Source organism: Festucalex cinctus, chromosome 10 (assembly GCF_051991245.1).
Source record: "Festucalex cinctus isolate MCC-2025b chromosome 10, RoL_Fcin_1.0, whole genome shotgun sequence".
Taxonomy (NCBI): Eukaryota; Metazoa; Chordata; class Actinopteri; order Syngnathiformes; family Syngnathidae; genus Festucalex; species Festucalex cinctus.
In genome coordinates this window covers 27171190-27186727 of record NC_135420.1, presented here as the reverse complement: position 1 = coordinate 27186727, position 15538 = coordinate 27171190, and the positions used below count along the sequence as shown (strand labels likewise).

Here is a 15538-nt window from a genome sequence, read left to right as displayed (position 1 = left end):
TCCCTACTTGTGCAAGAATTTTTTTTTCTCTCAAAGCAATTTTAATGGGTGTCAATTACACGTCGATTTTCACAACGTCAACGAAAACTAAACAAAAATTATAAATATGTTTCCACCGGACTAAAACCCTCATTAATAAACAATAAGTGGGACCAAATAAGTATGAATTTTCATCGACGGATGAAGACGAGGCGAAAATTTATTTTCCATAAGCAATTGTCGTTTAAGTTAATATTGCTACATGTATTTATTTTTTTATTTTTATTTTTTAAAGAGCATTTTGATAAACACCGCTAATAGACGCCTCGTGCTTTTCCGTAGTTTAGTACAGTCACCTTTCAATACAAAGCCAAAATAAAAAATGACATGATTTGAAATTTACTAATATTTTGTTTTATATATATATTTTTTTTTCTTTGCTGAAACAACTTTTACAAAATCCTTTAATATCTGGAAGTGTATTTTGACATTTACACACAAAACACAAACATCTTTTACAAAAGACGGACACTTATTTAAAAAAAAAAAAAAAAAAAAAAATTATGAATAGTATTCTCTCAGCCAAAAATGCTGCCCTGCTAAAAGTTAAAAGCGCTTTAGTCTTAAATTACAAAGTTGAAGGGAAGACGTTAAAAAGTGTAATTCTATTCCAAAATGTTTATCTCTCTATCTCTCGGTTTGGGGTAGCAAAAATAGCATCTGTGACACTTTCGGAAAAAGACAAAACAAACGTCCATTCGGTGGAATGACACGTCTGGTTACGTTAGCGTAGCTTAGCATGTTTGTTGCGTAGCCTCGCTACCTGTGGAGTTGCTTTTTTTTTTTTTTTTTTTTTTTGAATGCCATATGTTATCGCTATGTGTCTATATTATACATAGATGTACACATATGTATGATCTGTATATGTACATGTATGTATAATACTGTATAAAAACTCATATATAATTTTTTTTTAATGTAGCAATGACAAGCTAGGCAGGCGGCAAAGCGAACATACTAATGAATAAAATATGGGTTTGTTTTGTTTTGTGTATAAAAAGGCATTGAAAAGCACCAAGTTGAAGTAAAAAAAAAAAGGAAAAAAAAAAATCACGTAAAAAGTACAAATGTGTTTGTGTGAATGCAGTCATATGTAAAGTGGTGTATACAGACCCGGACATGACATTGGGGTGTGGGGAATTAAATCATGGCCACAATATAAGAAAAATATGTGCTCAAAATGTTCATTTGCGGCCACATTGAACTCATGAGTCAAGGCAGAACTGTATGATTGTCATTCCCAGACCTTCAGGTCAGCAAATGGAGTGCACCTTCTCTCAATAGAGACCGTAATGCAGTTTCTTGCAAAGGTGTACTCCATTTGTTTTACCAAGACATCCAATTGGAATGGTATCAAACAAACAAATGAGCATTTTTGTGCGCGCATGTGATCTGAATGAAATGATTTGTTCCCAAGTCACGTCCGGGGCGCCGCACGTGTAATGAGGTCATAGGCATTGAATGGCGTGAAGTGAAGACACATTCCCGGACATAAACGTGAGGTCAATGAAGTGAAAAAACACTTTGCCGCCATTTTTCTGCGTGTTGTTGCTTTCTGGTGGGGGAGAATGAAAAATACTGCCCTTACCTCCGTTTGGGAAGAATAGAAAAAGTCATGAAAAAAACAAAAAAAAGTCAAGTGGTCCTGACTGGTGGGCTACTCCATGATGGCTCTGTAGATGACGGGTTCGATGTAATCGCCGCGGTAACGCGAGTTGATGACCCGCTGCCTCTTGGACTCCCGGATGATCTCCTTCCCCTCGAAGATGCCGTCGAAGCGCATGTCCGACGCTTTGGACTGCGCACAACGATGAGAGATCATAATCACAAAAATTGGCAGGTTGTAATTTACAATTTGAAAATTCCATCAACTTATCTGACAATGTACACGATTAATAATGACCCGATGTACATTCATAAATTGAGCCGTTGCTTTGTGTAGGCGTAAAAAGCAGGATTGAAAAGGATTTGACATTCTATATAATATTCAACAAAAACTAGGCTGAACTTGAAATAGGCCCACTTCCTGTTTTCACTCTTCTTTCAAATAGAGAATGTTCAACGAAACAGCGTGCCGCCATCTTGTATACACTCACCAGCCTTGACTTGACCCTCTTGGGCAGCTCCTCATCCAGCGAGTAGACGTCGTCTCGCTTGGCCGTCAGCTGCGAGCCGTCCTCAAACTCCACCTGCGCAAACACGGACCTTATTTCAAATTGACAGAGCTGAACAGAGTTGGCAAATCCAGGTCCACAAAGTAAAAAACCCTGCCACAGTTTGGCTTTAGCCCATGATGCTCGCTCGCTATAGCTCCCGAGCAGGTAAACAAGAACCATAGGAGCTAGCTAGGAAGCTAGCTAGCACCTGAAAGTAAGAACCGTGCCACAATTTGGCTTTAACCCCTGATGCTAGCTAGCTAGCTATAACTAGCTTCCTAGCAGGTAAACGAGCACCTAGGGAGCTAGCTAGCTAGAACATGAAAATGAAAACCCTGCCACAATTTGGCTTTAGCCTTTGATGCTAGCTAGCTAGCTTCCTAGCAGGTAAACGAGCACCATGGGAACTAGCGAGGAAGCTAGCTAACTAGCACCTGAAAGTAAAAACTTTGCCACCATTTGGCTTTAGCCCCTGATGCTAGCTAGCTAGCTAGCACATGAATGCAAAAACCCTGCCACAATTTGGCTTTAGCCCCTGATGATCTCTAGCTAGCATTCTAGCAGGTAAACAAGCATCATGGGAGATAAATAGCTAGTTAAGCTAGCACCTGAGGCTAAAGTCAAACTGTGGCAGGGTTTTTACTTTCTGGATCTGGATTTGCCACCTCTGGTGCTGAATATGCACAATGTCATGAGGATTCCGTTCCGTTGGTTTGGGCGCCAACATTGGCAAAACGATGATAAATGCTTTCCAAAGCAAAAATCAGACCTTTGCAAATGTCTAATTTTGAGAAAATAACACAAAAGACAATTGGTTTGCAAAATGCCAAACTGTGATTTGGTGGCAGCCTTAAAAACTTTCCATCCCTCTCTAGTGAAATGTGCAAAATGGAGTTGGCCCTAATGTGTTTGTCAGCGGCTTATTGGTCAAAGGTGTAAAGGCGTTTTTTTTTTTTTTTTGTTTCCTACCAGGTACATCTGGACCACGCGGGACGCCACAAACTTGGCGCCGTACACCAGGCCGTCTGTCCAGCGCACCTGCACCACTTCACCCTGGGGGGGCGGACCCAGCTGGGCGCAGTCTCGGCCCTGCCGGTTCAGACGGCACAAAGTGTGCTTTGACGCACTTCCCCGCATTCAAGCGTGCGTGTGAAAAAAAGGAAGAACCCACCACAATGTCCTCGGGGAAGAGGTTGTCACTGAAAGAGCCGTCGTCAAAGTTGACCTGGTAGAAAGTTTCCTTGGACAGCTGCACCACGTCGCACTGGTAGTAGCGACCGTTCTTGTGCTTGCAGATCACCTTCTGGCCCACCGTCAGCTCCTGCATGGCCGCCTTGTTGCGCTGACACGTGGCAAGGCAAAACACGGTTTTTTTCTTCAATCTCAAAAAACATGACTACTGTCAAGAATATAGACAAAAAACTAAGAAATAAAAATAAAAATAAATAAAATTAATAAAAAAAAAATACTAAAATTTTTTTTTTTACAAATAATAATAAATAATATAAAATAATTAAATAAAAAAATATAGCTTTTTACATACATCTTTTTCTTGAAAATATTCAGCTTTTTTTTTCTTTCTTGAAAAACTACGACTATTAAAATTAAGTATTACTTTAGTTTTATAACCTATTTTTTTTGTCTGGGAAAAAAATTTAATTCAACAATTCAAAAATATACCTCTTTCTAGAAACTTCACAAAGCTTTTATCTTGAAAAATGTAACTATAAAAATTCAACTATTCACAATATGACTACATACTTGTTGCCTGTAGAAATTATTTTCTAAAAAAAAAAAAAAAAAAAAAGAAGAACATTTTCAAAACATTCTCCATTTTTTTTATTCCACATCTAGATTTTTAATCTGGAAAATTTGAATATTTCTAAGAGCATCCATTCCATTTGATACAAAAGATACAAACTTCAAAATATACATCTATATCGCCAAGAATTAACAACTTTTTTTTCCTCGGAAAAAAATATTCTATTTTTATATTACAACTTTTTTCTTTTCAAGCATCATTCTTTGTGAACTTTTATACAAAAAAAAAAGTTTTAAATATTATTTTTTGTTAAAACATCTTATTACTTATAATGACTTAATCTTGAGAAAATAGTTACAAATATTTTTTGAAAACATTTTTTTCCCCCTAATGAATGTACAAAAAAAAATAATAATAAAAAAAGACTTTTTTTTTCACAAAATTATTATTTTTTTTTCAACCCTTATACTAAAACATCTGTTTTAAACCATTCTTTTTCCTGTTCTGGGAGAACCCAAAAGCTCTCTATAACCTCCACGACAGACTAAAGTCAAAAAGAAGCATGTGCGCGCGCTTACCTGGATGTGCGCGGGTCCTTTATGCCGACAGCAAGTGACGTGCACGACAAAGGGCCAGTCGTCGGGCTGCATGAGAACGCCGGCGGCCTGCGCGCACGTCGGGTGGTAGGCGGTGGGGCAGCGCCCGTGCGAGCACTGCACGCAGCAGCCCGACGCCTTCTTCATGCGCTTCTTGCAGTAGTAACACTTCTGCAAAGATGATATGGAAATGCCCGACTGAATTATTCGAGGCATATCTTGATATCGTTGATGGCACCTAAGTTACTATATTCTGTATTCTTCATTGATTCATCTTTTTTCCCCTCCCGTGAGCTCACCAGTTTGAATCTCTGCAGAGGGATGCCGCTCAGATCCACGGGACTTCTCTCCGTGATGTTGACGAAGCGAGCCTCCAGCACGGCCACCGCGCACAGGACGTGCACCCACCTGTCACAGCGGGCCCCACTTGTTAGTCCACGTGCGGCAATGCGGCAATTTTTCAACAGCCGACCAAAGCGCAAAACAAACCTACTTGTTGTTGTTGGCCTTCTGCAGCGCGCCGCCCCGCAGGCAGCACAAGCAGCAGTTCTGAAAGGCACACACAAGAACAAAAACATTTCAAACGATTAACATCTATGCACAGATTTTGTGTATCGGTCATTTTTTATGCTGGTGATAAAAAACAAAAACTTAAAATAAAAAAAAATTAAAAAAAATGGTATGCACACTTTTTGGATTTATTGTCACTCTGTGGGATTTTTTTTTAAATTAAAGTGTCAGTCATCTATAAAAAAAAAATCTTAAAAAAAAAAAGACTCACTTAAAGATTTAAAAATAACTAAACAAAAAAAAAAAAGACATGAAAAAAAAAAATCTTAAAAAAATATTGGGATTTTATTCCCACAACTCTGACTTTTTCATGATGACTTGAAAAAAATATTTCAAAATGAGATTTATTGGGGAAAAAAAAATATACTAGGACTTTTTAAACTATTCTTGAAAAATGACAACTTTTTCCTGAAAATATAAAACTTTTATTCAGAAAAAAAGGCACACTAATCTTGAAAAATAACAGTTCTATATATAAAAAAAATAATAATCCAAAAGCATTACTTTACATTATTTTACTTTTCCCATAAAATTGTGCCAGTTTAATTTTCAAAATCTACAATTTGAGTTTGCAATTTTGCTACTTTCAAAAAAAAAAAAAAAAAAAAAAAAAAGATCTTTTTCTTAATAAAATAAAACTCTGGAAAAAAGCTATTTTAATAATAATGATAGTAACAACAACAACAATAATAATCATAATAAGAAGAATAAATTAATAAAAATGAAAACCTTTTCATCTAGTTTTTTGTTTTTTTTTGGTTTAAAGGAGCATTTTATTGCAGCGGCGGCGGATGTCCTAACCTCCGTCATGGCGTTGGCTTTGCAGCGGGCACACTTCCACTCCTTGCTGACGCTGGCCGGATCGACGCCGTAACAGCCTGGAAGGGACAACATGGCGAGCGAGGTGAGCACGCGGCTGTCGGGGAGGGTCGGGCACGGTGGCGGCGGCGGCGTGACTGACTGGTGTGGACGCGCACGCTGCAGTGCGAGCAGCTGACCAGGAGGCTGGTCCCGTCCTCCTCCAGGCGGGGCGTCACCGGCGGCTCCTCGCACTCCGAGTCTTCCTCGGTGGTGGTGGCGAAACACGTCTCCGGGATCAGCGGCTTGGTGCGCATGTGCCCGCCCGCCACCATGACGGGCGCATTGGTGCCGCTCGCACCCTCCGTCTGGGAATGGGAAGAATGTTACAACTTTTTGCCATGACTGGTTTTCTCAAAAAAAATAAATAAATAAAAATAAATAAATAAATAAAAAACATCATACTTTTTGACATACAATTAGTCTTGGAAAATTCAAACATGGTTTCTAGTAATATAATTATTTTTTTTTAAGGAAGAAAAAAAAAAAATCAAGAATTTTAGTTTGACTTGTTTATTCGTCTAAAAAAAAAAAAATGTTTGCTTTTTTATCTGAAAATTATTTTATTGTAAAAATAAAAACCTTACATAGTAAGAAAAAATCTGTCTTATGATCTGATCATGATTATCTGGAAAAATCTCTTTATGATTTTATTTTATCTTAAAAAATATTGATCTTTGAAAAAAAAAAAAAAAGTATTATAAAAAGGACTATGTTGAAAAATGGCAATTTTATTCTTGGAAAAAAATCTTACATTTTCATAAGATTCTGAATTTTTCCTTTTGGGGAAAACCCCCCCCCAAACATTTTATTTTAAAAGTGCTAATTTTTTATCTCGCAAATTCCAACTATCTAAAATAACCTGATTTTTGGTCTTGGAAATTTAGTTATCTTTTTTTTTTGCTTTATATTTAGAAATTAATTTTAATCTACAAAAGCCATGAGTATGAAAAAAAAAACTTGTTTAATTTTGGAAAAATCAGGAAAAAAAAGATTAAAAAACAACAACAACAAAAAACAACAACAACTGATCCCTCGTTACACCTTTGAAAAAGACTGACTTTAATCTCCTGACATTTATTTCAAAATAAAATCAATACTACTAAATAAAAATATCCCATACCTGCTGGTATGCGACGAAGAGCGAGCATACGGAGCAGTAGGGCGGCTTGGCGCCTGCCCTCTGGTTGTACTCGCGCTCCCTCTTTATGTTGGGGGGTCGATTCTGCCACAGGTGGGTCAGAGGCTTGGCCCAGCCTTCCCCCCCCAGACCGCCCTCCCGCACAGGAGACACCTCTTCTGGAGCGTCTAACACACACACGAGCACATCTGAAGAATCAAACCCGTGGCCAGAAAAAAAAAAGAAAAAAAAAAAGTTTGCAGTCCCTCCCCGGGCGCACCTTCATCGCTGTGGCCGTCCTTGATGAGCGGGTGGTGCCCCGGCAGCTGGCCCAGATCATTTTGCGCCACCGTGCCCCGTGCTTCTTCTGGCCCCTGCTGGTCACAAGCGGTACTGTCATTTGACAACCCTTGAAAAAGCTCACTCTTCCCCAGCTTTTTCTTTTTGCCACCTATTTTACACTGAAGTCATCTCGTCAAGACTCACTTTGCTGACGTCTTTGTCATCCTCGCCGACGTCGTCGTCGTCGTCGTCTTTGGGGGCGGAGTCTTCCTCGGCGTAGTCTCCTTTGGCGTAACTGTGCACGTGCAGGACATCGGCGGGGCTCAGCGTCCTCTGAAAGGCTTTGTGTGGCGACACGCTGGCCGGCTCGGGTTCCTCGCCGCCGCCGTTCGGCTCAGGGTTCTCGCCGCTCGCTTCCACAGAGCACGGCGCCACCAACTGGCCTTCTGCAGACTCTGGCATGTTGTTTGTGGCAGGGTTGGCCTCCTCCTCCTCGTTTCTTGATGGACTTTCTTGTCTGTCAGGCTTTGCTTCTTCTTCTTCTTCCTCTTCTTTGACTTCTTTCTTTTGTGGCTTGGACTCCAATTTGATTGTCTGGTCTGGGGAATAAAATACCATCCCTTATCAAATACTTGTTTTCCAAAATTACTTATGTGTGGAAAGTGTGAAAAATTAATAGAAGCAATGGTATTTTTTAAAAATCTAAAAATAAATCATTTAAATTGTATTTTATAAACGCACAAAACAAATATTTCCTGAAAGTGTGTATAAATAAATTTAATCAAATAACTTTCATTCCAAAATTAGTGTGAAAAATTTATAGAAGCAATTGTATTTTTTTTTAAATCTAAAAATAAATCATTTAAATTTTATTTTCTAAACGCACAAAACAAATATGAAATATGTATATAACTATAGAAAAAATGTAATCAAATGTTTCATCAAAAAAAAAAGGTTTGAAATTAATTTTGTTGATTTGAAAAATAAAATGTATTTAACTCATTCACTGCCATTGATGTGTTTATCCGTCAATGGCAGTTAATGAGTTAAGTCAATTCCGTTCCCATTGACGTGTATATCCGTCATTGGCAGTGAATGAGTTAATGTATTTTGTATATCTGATAAAAAAAAAGAAACTGTTATAATTTTAAATACAAATTTTTGCAACATTTCTATGAGTTATTTCCCGAAAGCTTTACCTCGCGCGTCTGGCTCGACTTGGACGGACGACTCCATCTTGGCCTTCTTTGGCTCCGCCTCCGCTTGGGCCAACTCTTCTTTGACGTCGTCATCGGCGGCGAGCGGTCGCTTGGCGGCTGTCTGAGCTTTAGGGCTGAGGCGCGGAGACGTCCGTCAAGACGTCGCCGGACGCCACCCGTCCACGTGCGAGCTTACCTGGCAGGCGGGCGGTCGCGGTCGCCCGAGTCGTCGACCTCGTCGGGGGGCGGGCTTCCCTTGAGGAAGATGGCGGCCTCCGGCGTGGGCTTGGCGTGGTCAATGGGAGCGTTGTCCTTGCCAGCCTTCCAAAGCTTGTAGCGTTCTGGCTGGAACTTGCGCACAAACACGTCCATGGAGATCTTCACCATGTCCTGGCGGCACGAGCACTGACGGGTGGCAGCGCGGTCAGACAGGAAGTCAGAAAATGTGACGGGAAGACCAGTACGACACTTGAGTCACAAGTTAATTGACTGCAGTCATATAATATAGCCAATAATCATTTGGATAATTAGTGATTGTATTGTAGCATCGCAATATCAAATAAATCACTGTTAGCTCGATTTTCTCAACATTCCACGTTTCCAGAAAATTATCAAATTAAATGATGAGAAATTATTCTATTATAAAAATAAACTTTGTTCTAATCTACCTTTAACATGGAACAAAATAAATTACATTTTTAAATTTTAAGAATGTAATCTATTTTTGTATTGTTAAGTGGTTAAACTATGGTAATTAAATGTAATCAAATTAAAAAAGTGACTAAACATTTAATTAAAAAATGATTGTGAAAATGTAAAAAAAAAAAAAAAGAAATTTGATTACTTTTTTAGATCCTTGTAATTAACTTTTTTATTTTTACATTTCTCATTTTTAATTTTAAAAGTTATAGTAATAATATAATTTCTTAAAATTTAAAAAGTTAATTGAAATTTCTTTTTATAATAAAATGTATTTATTTGAATCTAATATGTTCTAAGTTCAATGAACATGTTAAATTGTATTTTAGTTCAACAATTTTTTTTAAATATGAAAAGTTAAAATCTTAATTTCTTTTAAATTCTTTTAATTTTTTTTTTTTCATTTCTCACTTTTAATTTTAAATTAATGTAATTAATTCCTTACAATTTAAAAAGTTAATCAAAGTGTGATTAATATTCAGATTTCTTTTTATAATTACATTTATTTATTTAAATTTAATATGTTCTAAGTTCAACGGACATTTTAAATTGGATTTTAGTTCGACAATTTTTTAATGTGGGAAAAAAGTAATTAAAATCTTAATTAAAAAAAAACAACTATATTTTTGTAAAAATAAAAATAATTGCTTTATTTGAAATCAAGTTAAAAATGTTAACAAAACACTTTTTTTTTTAAAATACAAATTCGTAATTTTTGGTTTGCCAATAAAATAAAAATGTAATTAATCAGTAGAAAGCCTTCTTTAATTCTCTTCATCAATTTGTATTTGTGTGGAAGCTGGCATACCAGCGTGGCTTGCTTGCCGTAGTCGATCCAGCGCTGCGTGGCAAAGTTGGTGGACTCGGCGCAGTTGAAGCCGTGATTGAATCCGGCGTGGTAGCTGAACGGGAAGGTGACGATGAACTGGCCCGCTTCCTGCGTCACCTGCACGAGTCACCCCGACCGAGCGTTACCAAACGGGTTGAGCAACGGAACGCGCTGGAGGGAATCGCATTGTTTTGCTTTCATGTTGTGTGTCAACCGGAAAGTGAAGGCAAGTGTCACCTTTTCAAAGGGAATTCCGTACTTCTTGAGGATGGACGGCGAGATCAAGGTCATCTTGTGGCGCAGGAAGGCCTCGCAGCTTTGAGCGTTCCCGGGAAAGAAGCCTTGCCGCAAACACGTCACAGTTACGCCTTCTTCGACAACAACAAGATGAAGACAAAGTACATACCCTTGGCAAGACGCTCCAATCTCCTCCCATGTTCCGGCGGGACGGCGTACCTGGTCAGAACATCAACAAAAGATGTCAAATAAATACCTCATTTTTAAGCATGGTTTTAATTTGGTAGAAATTGGACAGAATCTTAAGCCCGAGTTTGTCTTTTAACTTATTCACTGCCAGCCCAAATGGAAACTGACGTCTATAAAAAATGAACAACAGTTGCAAGCTAAGCCCTTAAGGCACAGTGATGTCATTTTTGGTCGACAGCAAGTGACAAAATGGCTGCTCCTGAGATGGATTAAAAAAGGGATTTTTCTGATTAATTCAATATTCCACAAACTCAATACAAATTTAAATATTACATATACAGTGTTCCCCACATTTAACGCAGGCGTTAACGTTCCAAAAACTACCCGTGATAGTGGAAATCTGCATTAATGAATTAAAAAAATAAATAAATAATACATCCGTTAATTATATATATTTTTTCGTGATATGTTTTGCGTTTTGGTATGATTTTTACTTAATTATAAATGCTTTTTCATTCATCATATATGTTCTTTTTTTTCCCCATTTCCATTATTTTTCCCATTAAGTTTTTTTTCCTCATTATACAGCACAGTATATAATTTTTCCATTTATTAAATGTTTGTTTTTGTTTTGGTGTGATTTTTAGTTTATTATGAATGTTTTTTTTATTAATCATTTTATTATTATTTTATTTTTCTCATATAGTCATTTTTTTCAGTTAAAGGTATGTTGTTTTTTTACAAATTATTTATTATACAGTACAGTATATATTTTCTATTTTCTATCTCGGGAATGCAATGTCATGGAGGGACAGGACAGACACCGTTGGAAAGGTCTTATTGAGATGAATCCGCGGATGCCCGGATGTCCCCGGTCGGACGATTTTGAGAGATACACCCGTGCAAAGACCCCCCCCCAAAAAAAAAACAAAAAAATTAAAAATAAACAAAAAAGCATGCTGTAAAAAAATCCGCGAAACATGAAGCCACGATAAACAAGGGAACACTTTACTGTAAACAATTTCATTGACTTGGCGTCCCATTTCAGGTCCACTGGAAGGGGGTCGAAGGGTAGATAAAGTGCCATACCAGGACTTGGGCTCTCCAAAGTGCAAGTAGTTGATGCTGTATAGGTCCATGTCCTCTGTGTGCCAGGCAAAGGCGGCTTTCCACATGCCAAAGTAAAGATAAGGCGTGTTGACTCCTTTGATCTTCACGCCGCTCTCGTGCTCCACCGTGTCCAAGATGGTGTTCAGGCGGCCGATGTTCCACTCGCTCACGTCCTGCAAAAGCCACAAATCAAACTCAGCAAGACCGCGACCCGGTCCGGTCCGCGGCCCGATCCCTGGCTCCTCACCGGGTCGTAGAGACTCCCGCTGACGTCGGCTCCGTACAGCGGCGGATTGAACGTCAGATTCTTCCAGAACTTGCGCTCCAGCTCGTCAAAGTCCACATAGCGCGGGTGACAGAACCTGGAAAATGAGAAAGAACTTACAGCGTCATGTATATCCAAGTGGAATGTTGTTTCATAGTGCAGTTGTTGCCAATTACTTCTGTATATACACATTAAGTATCGATTTGTAATGCTTTTATACGAGTCTGTATAAATAGCACATAATATCAGCTACTCCCCTCTTTGCTCTCGTTGGCATGTGAAACCTACTTGTCCATGTTGGAGGTCTTGCGGAACTCTTGCACAGTCATGGGCTTCTTCTGGATGTTGTACTGCGTGAAGAGGCCCGACTGGCCCGTCACCACCTGCTGGATGGGAGCGGGAATGACCAGCTCGTCCATGTCGTCGTACGTCTTCCGTGGCCTCCAGCCTTTGGGCGGGATCACCTGCAATCGGAGGGGGGGGGGGACATCACAGTAGGACGTTCGACCAGGCGACGCCACAAAGCCGTCGTACCTTGGCCATCCCGGCTCGGTGCGCTCCCTGAGACTCCATGTAGGCCACGTAGCGGCGGAAGTCTCGGAAGTCCTCCGCAGACGGCGTGAACGTCATGATCCTGCAGGCCGCACTCTGGGGGGCCGAGTCGCCACTCATCGTGGGACGTCTTCGTTCTGCTGGAAGCTGGAAAAAGATAGCACTTGCTGGTGATTGGCTGATTTTTTTTATTTTTATTTTTGCTTAGATGTGATAGCAAAAGTTGCGGCAAAAAATGATGTCATTACTATCTTCTACTATGTTTTTTTCTGTTTGTTTGTTTTTTTAAAGGTTTTTAAAGCATTTGAGGCACCATAGTTGTCGTTAAAGCACTATGCAAGTGCACTCCAATTTACATTTTCATTTATTTAATTAGTACAATATACAGCACAGTACAACTTTTCATACATTTTTGGGAGGATGCTGCCACAGATTAATGGTATTTCCATTCATTACAATGAGGAATGATGATTTAAGATGAGTGCTTTGCATTACAAGCGTAGACTCAGAGCAAATTTAACATCTTTGACGTAAAAGAGGGCTATTAGTGTTGTAAATAGGGCAGAGATATGTAATACATCAATATTTTTTAATTTTTACACATTTCAACATGAATGATGAATTAAATGCAACTGAACGAGTTCATGATTATGCTATAAAAACAGCAATAGTCAAGTGAGAAAGCGTCGTATATCGTAAAACAAGGCCCCTGTCATTTTTTTCTTTCTACTTGACGCACTTGCTGAGAAGCATTGTTCTCAAGTCAAATCTGTTTTTAAACAGAAAGTGCTATTGACACAAGTGCCTAGAAGGCAGAAAGCTAGTTAGAAATCTGAAATATAATGAAGTAAATAAACGTAAACTTGGTGTCGGTATAAAGAGGCTACGCTACCAAACCGTCCAATCCCAAACGAGCCCGCCTACTTGAGCGAGCCAATTATACTCATGCTGGCCTCCGATTGGCTGAAGGGCGTGTCTGTCACCGGCTGTGGCCCAGTGACAGCAAAGCTCCTCGGAAAAATATTTTGCTAGCTAAACCCGCTAACGGAGGAGGACAGCCCTCTTCGCGATGTGTGGATAAAAAATCAACTCGGAAGTCAAAAGACACAAAGACTACTTGAAGCAATACAAAGTGTGCGATAAAAACTCGTCGGCGTGTGAAAAAGGAGAAATTTTACAGGGGAAGAAGTGTCGCAATTTGAGCGCACTGAAAACTGACAGCTGCCCCTCGCTTAGCAAGTTAGCACAATTAGCAAACAGCTTGTTGCTTGCCGTCTCTCCACGCTGCAAAACTCGCTTTTGCTCAGACTTTTCCGTGCGCAAACCTCACGCGAAAGTGTTCAAAATCACTTACGTGGAAAGCAACGCGGACGTGTCGCTCGGCCTCAAGAGCCGCCGAGTTAGCGGAGTAGAAAGAGAGACGCGAAGTCCGGGTAGAAAAGACGGTCCTCCATTACGGCGGTGACGCATGCCCAGTGTGGGTTTGTTTACATGGGGTAAGAGGGAGGGGCTTCCTGGTCTGACAACCAATCAGAAGGCTCCATTTTTTTTTTCTAATTTATAATACGCAAGTAACGCGATTAATTAAGACTTTTATGTGCACTAAAGTAATCAAATTAGTATTATAAAGCAAATTAATGATATTTTCTTGTCATTTGCACGCATGTAAATTATATTTGACCTCTGAATGTGAGTACCAACACAGGCATCTACAGGCTATGACTACGATCATGAGTAATAATAATAATAGTTTAACAGCACAGTACTGTATGTACAGCGTCCTATACAGTGCTTAGGCACTGACAACACACTGTAAATAAATACAGAAATAAATAGACATAAATACAAGTGAAATGGAAAGAGGCGCCTGAACATGAAGGTTTTCAAGTCCTTTTATTTGCATGATTTTTTTATTTAAAAATAGAGAGGAGATCACATATGCGAGACAACATAAAATATAGAGAGATTTATTGAACTTAATGCATCTTGCCTCATCCACAGATGACTGAAGCACTTCTATTTGCCCACCCACCTAAAAAAAAAAAAAAAAAACTCTAAGCCACACAAACTATATTTCCTCATCTTTGGAGTGACAGATATCCTCTGTTTTATTATTATATCTCTCCAAAATCCCAACATCTCGGGGCACGCTCCTTATCGACTAGGCCACGGCTCACGTGTAAGGAACAGGAAGTGCAACCAGACCCGCAGTGGCTCAACATCCTGAAGAACATTTCGGAGCCATCAAGTTTGATCCGTTTGTTTGAAGTGCTCCATGGTCAAAAAGTTAGGAACCCCCCCGACCTGTCCCCCCCCAAAACAAATAAAAGTAACATTAGAGTATAATCATCATGTCTATGGTAGAAAAACAAAGTAGCAGCAGGTGAGTATTAATAATAATAATAACAATAATCATGATCATAATATGTGGGAGCATGTTGAAAAAGACATGTCCTCAGCAGTGCTTATAGAAAGTGAAAAGATTAAGACGTGATAGAAAATCATTTGTACAGGATCAACGAAACGGGGGGGGCAACGGGTGTTCAGGGACCCGGGAGGGTTCGCCGAGAGTCGGGAGTCGGTCGCCGATTGGCGGACCACCTGAACACAGTCAACATGGCTGGCAGAAGGGTGCTCGTCAATGTGCTGTTATGTTGCATAGTGGTCAAAACTTCCCAGGTACTCCAGGGCGGCCCGGTAGCACAGCTGGTACTGGTCCTGAAAGCATCAAACATTATCAAGAGGTCAAAAGGCTTCACGTTGAAGTTTACTCAGAGCTACGCATTTTATTGCACCTTACTGAGCCACTTAAAGCACTTATGAACAAATGAGCTTTTCCTGCTCACGACAGTTTCTAAAAGCCTCTTTTTGGTAATTGGGCAGTGCGGAAGGACGAGCACACAAAAGGTTACCTCGGTCTGCACGATGGCGGGCCGCTGAGTCCTGAGGGTCTTGACCGTGTGGAAGATGTCGACGGCGCCCTCGTACCTCATCCTCTCCAGGACGATGCTGAGCGTGATGAACACGCCGCTGCGGCCCACGCCGGCGCTGGTGGGCGGGCACGCAGTATTGGTG

At 39.7% G+C, this 15538-nt stretch overlaps 2 protein-coding genes across 17 annotated transcripts in view; both read right to left on the bottom strand.

Moving 5' to 3' along the window:
* Nucleotides 1-370: 370 nt before the first annotated feature.
* On the bottom strand, nucleotides 371-13936 carry kdm4aa (lysine (K)-specific demethylase 4A, genome duplicate a). 2 transcript variants are annotated; one of them, XM_077534700.1, is made up of 22 exons: nucleotides 13818-13936; nucleotides 12446-12610; nucleotides 12200-12375; nucleotides 11894-12008; nucleotides 11626-11819; nucleotides 10517-10566; nucleotides 10348-10451; nucleotides 10090-10227; nucleotides 8779-8987; nucleotides 8583-8716; nucleotides 7588-7982; nucleotides 7382-7478; nucleotides 7105-7289; nucleotides 6085-6289; nucleotides 5925-6001; nucleotides 5047-5102; nucleotides 4853-4961; nucleotides 4536-4724; nucleotides 3367-3537; nucleotides 3165-3284; nucleotides 2136-2228; nucleotides 371-1837 (listed from the first exon to the last, which is right to left on the bottom strand). In XM_077534700.1, exons 2-22 carry the CDS (start codon nucleotides 12581-12583, stop codon nucleotides 1697-1699), a joined length of 3096 nt encoding a protein of 1031 aa, XP_077390826.1. In that variant the 5' UTR covers nucleotides 12584-12610; nucleotides 13818-13936; the 3' UTR covers nucleotides 371-1696. The 2 variants fall into 2 exon arrangements, with proteins under 2 accessions (XP_077390826.1, XP_077390827.1); XM_077534701.1 differs by having other exon boundaries at nucleotides 7382-7475.
* A 401-nt stretch (nucleotides 13937-14337) lies between these two features.
* Nucleotides 14338-15538, bottom strand: part of ptprfa (protein tyrosine phosphatase receptor type Fa) — a 42764-nt gene continuing 41563 nt past the window's right edge. For all 15 annotated transcript variants that reach the window (XM_077533382.1, XM_077533385.1, XM_077533387.1 and 12 more), the window contains 2 exons: nucleotides 15376-15511; nucleotides 14338-15181 (listed from right to left, as the gene is read on the bottom strand). In XM_077533382.1, the coding sequence (XP_077389508.1) occupies nucleotides 15113-15181; nucleotides 15376-15511 (205 nt within the window). In that variant the 3' untranslated portion in view covers nucleotides 14338-15112. The remainder of the gene's footprint in view (nucleotides 15182-15375; nucleotides 15512-15538) is intronic.

Bases quoted from the DNA above. Each gene is read 5' to 3' on its own strand.
- kdm4aa (XM_077534700.1), bottom strand. From the start codon at position 12,583: ATGAGTGGCGACTCGGCCCCCCAGAGTGCGGCCTGCAGGATCATGACG. The intron at 11,820-11,893 runs GTGAGGAGCCAG...TGGCTTTTGCAG, and splicing joins GCGGGAGTCTCTACGACCCG to GACGTGAGCGAGTGGAACAT. The intron at 10,228-10,347 runs GTGACACTTGCC...TGACTCGTGCAG, and splicing joins ACGGAATTCCCTTTGAAAAG to GTGACGCAGGAAGCGGGCCA.